This window comes from Austrofundulus limnaeus, unplaced genomic scaffold, assembly GCF_001266775.1.
Source record: "Austrofundulus limnaeus strain Quisiro unplaced genomic scaffold, Austrofundulus_limnaeus-1.0 Scaffold81, whole genome shotgun sequence".
In the NCBI taxonomy this organism is placed as follows: domain Eukaryota; kingdom Metazoa; phylum Chordata; class Actinopteri; order Cyprinodontiformes; family Rivulidae; genus Austrofundulus; species Austrofundulus limnaeus.
This window is the reverse complement of record NW_013952483.1, coordinates 1,178,673-1,181,906: the sequence shown is the minus strand read 5'-3', so window position 1 is coordinate 1,181,906 and position 3,234 is coordinate 1,178,673. Positions and strand designations below refer to the sequence as shown.

The following is a 3,234-nucleotide window of genomic DNA, read 5'->3' as shown; positions in this document are numbered from 1 at the left end:
TATTGGAACTAAGCTGGAAAAATAAATATGAAGGTCAATTAAATTATAGGTAAAGTTATCCTTTTTAATTTATTTGGTGCAAGGTTAATTTATCTATTTCTAATTATGTCAGTTTTGGTCCTCCATACAACAGGACTTGGAAGAGGTAGTGGGGTAGTTCAGTGACTAAATCAGGTGTGTTGGAGCAGAGAAACAAGTAAAACATGCATGGCTGCGGACCTCCAGGACAAGAATTGCCCATGCCTGTTTTAGGGTTTTGTGTGTGTATAAGTGTGTGTGTGTGTGTATGTGTGTGCATTACCTTGCTGAAGGCCAGACAGTCTTTGTCCTGGTCTTTGTCTTTGACCTCAAAGTCGTATAGTGCTTTGCCCTGAGGCGGAGTCTGACTCAGGGGTCGCAGCAGCTGGATGTAACTTGCTGGCAGGAAACCGTGGCTGCCGTTGAGCTCRCCGTGGTACCAGTTGTCGTCCACCTTGCGTCGCAGGATGATGATGTCACCCTTGGAAAACTGAAGGTCCCCCGGTTCCTTGCCTTCGTACGAGTATAGCGCCTTGCCGCAAGGCAGAGCTGGGATGTTCTGCAAAACAAAGCCGCAGCATTCAGCACTGGACGGACCATTCCTCAAGTAAGCTCTTAAAGCTAAATCAGTACAGAGCAGTAAATGTGTCTTTAAAGTGCCTGTGACATGCTTTTCCTTCACTTACAAAAAATTAAAGAAAATATCCTAATATTTAAGAAATTTGGCATCACTCGCATGATTTTCACCCAGTTTGTCACAAAACGTGCATTTTTTTTTTTTTTGCTGAATTTGGTGCAGTCCAAGTGAAACAGGAAGTGACGTCAAAGGGGAACTCTTTAAAAAACGGGCAACTTCCTAGTCTTTTTAAGTCTGACTTTTCTTTATCTATCTGAGAATGACTGAAAATGATCTACAGAAACATCTGATTCTTTGCAGTCTGTTGTGAGTCATTGTAGCAACTCATTCAGGAATTCCCCTCTGACATCACTTCCTGTTTCTGCTCATGCAAATATCTCGACSACTGTTCATTTCAGTGTTGTGAATTTTRGTTTTCAATTTATCATTRATTTTATCCTTACAMATATGCAMTCAAATATAATCACTTCAATTTCATGTCGCAGGCACTTTAATGCTGCTATGGTAGTGCCAACATGTTGCTTCATAGCATTACATCTTTTTGCCAGCAGCAGCCTGGAAATGCAGATTTAGATCTAGATTTTGGAAAAGGGAGAAACAAAAATGTACAGTAGTTATCTCACACTGTATTTCAAAGGATTATATCAATACACGGATATAAAATGTGCTATTTGAGCCATCTATGCTGCTGTTTAAAAAGGGATCTTGCATTTTGCTCGTAAATTTCAACTTGAAAGCAGAAACCCATGGGAACTGGGTGATTTAGTCCCACTGTTGTGGCCTGACAGAGTTATTAATTTGAAGATTAGCCGACAGGTGTGTCTTTAACATAAAAGTCTCACTTAAACTTTAAAGTAAATGCGTGTCAAGGCCCCTGCAGATCATTAAAAGATTTGAAGTCTATTATTAGTGCCACAGTGGTGAAATGATGAGACAACTACCCACCACAAACCTTAGCCTTTAAAGTTGAAGTTGTAATATGGTTTCATTAAAGGTTAAAAGCCGAGCCTTTCTAACAAGTTTTGAATCGCTGTAAGACTTCAAAATTCATATTTGACCTACTGTGCAGCATTAATAGAGCAAATAAGGTAGTGACCTGGCGGTTATTAGTAAGTTAGACAAAAAAGGGGTGATGAAACAGGTTTTTTTTTAAAAAAAAAGAAGTAAAAAAAAAACTAAAACAGCAATAAATCCAATGGGTTTCAATGTGTTGGCCCTTGAGAGTAATTTGTAGAGCATGGGTAACTGGATATCCCCCCTCAGCAGTATGTGAGATACGGCTGGTTATTAAAATGTTTGCCAGGTAATTGCTGCCCCTGCAGTGGGCCAAACAGAGTAATTTTGAAAATGCCAGAGCTGCGTGAAGCATGACTCCCTGGAGTTTTATCAAAACCGGGTCTGCCGTGTCTCACTTATCACATGTCAGTGACAGACATGTACAGCTCCATTTACCCGCACCCTAAACAGATATATGACATTAAAAAGGAAAATAAATAAATAAATAAATAAATAAATGTAGTGAATTTTGTGAAGTCTTATGAACCTCCCCTGTGTGGATTCTCTCAATTCCCTGTAATTCCCCTTCTAAATGACTGGAGGAGTGCTTCAAAAATCTCAGAGCTTATTAATGCTGTTGAAAAAAAATTACATATAACTGTTCTGGACACGAGAAAGACTAATTAATATAAATTAGAATAAGGTTATCATCAATAACTGAAGCTCATCAGGGCTTGTAATATCACTCTGTGCTGTGATAAATTTCAAACATCTTGAGCCACACTTTCTAAGTTCTGCTTGAAAACAGCAAACTGTTCTTGTAAATTGTTYCAAGTGGTTTGAGGCACTGTCAGCCTTTTGACCCATTTTTTTTTAGTTTAGTCCTTTAGTTTGATCATTTTCAGATGAATGTCCTTTTGAATGATAAATGAATGTTCAGCCATTTGACACGGACCAATGAAACAAGTGGTTAAAAGAAGAACCTTACTCAGTAGATGAAACTGTGTTGCATCAGGCAACCTTGAGAACATCAGTTGTTTCATTAGACGCTTTAGGTGGTTTCACAAAAAAAACATGATTTTGATTGCCATTACTCCAGTTGAATCTAACAGAAATGCTAAAGATGACAGTTTGACAGGCAGGAAAACAACATGACTCCCACAGGACTTGGGCTGAGAACATACAGCAGATGGATCAGTTAGAGGATGATGCAGCGCTCAGGTTGGGTGTCAGGTTTTTGCTGTTTCCTTATTTTGAGTTCTTAAAGACAATCCCTCTCAACTATTGTTTACTGCTGCATATTTAGGCTCACCATTGCTTTTATCTTGTATTCAAAGTAAATTAAGTATTAATTATGCTTGTAGCTAAAGAAAACTAGTGAACTTGTTTGACGGTAAAAGCCTCAGTTGGGATCAGCTGCAAATTATTGCACGTTTATAGGATAGTCAATAAATCAATTAATTGCACAATAAATTTTTTTGAGGTCGGTAAAAAAATKAGGACGATAAGTTTCATTTTCCTGCTTGTTCGTTTACTTCGTCTCTCTCCCTCTCTGTGCTCCGCTACACAGGAGCTCAGCTGAC

General features: G+C 38.6%; 1 protein-coding gene across 1 annotated transcript in view; it reads right to left on the bottom strand.

The window, feature by feature from the left end:
• The window catches only part of LOC106519732 (SH3 domain-containing RING finger protein 3), a 115,534-nt gene that overhangs the window by 37,864 nt on the left and 74,436 nt on the right, over positions 1-3,234 (bottom strand). Inside the window, exon 2 of the mRNA XM_014011517.1 lies at positions 302-577. Coding sequence (XP_013866971.1) covers positions 302-577 — 276 coding nt within the window. The remainder of the gene's footprint in view (positions 1-301; positions 578-3,234) is intronic.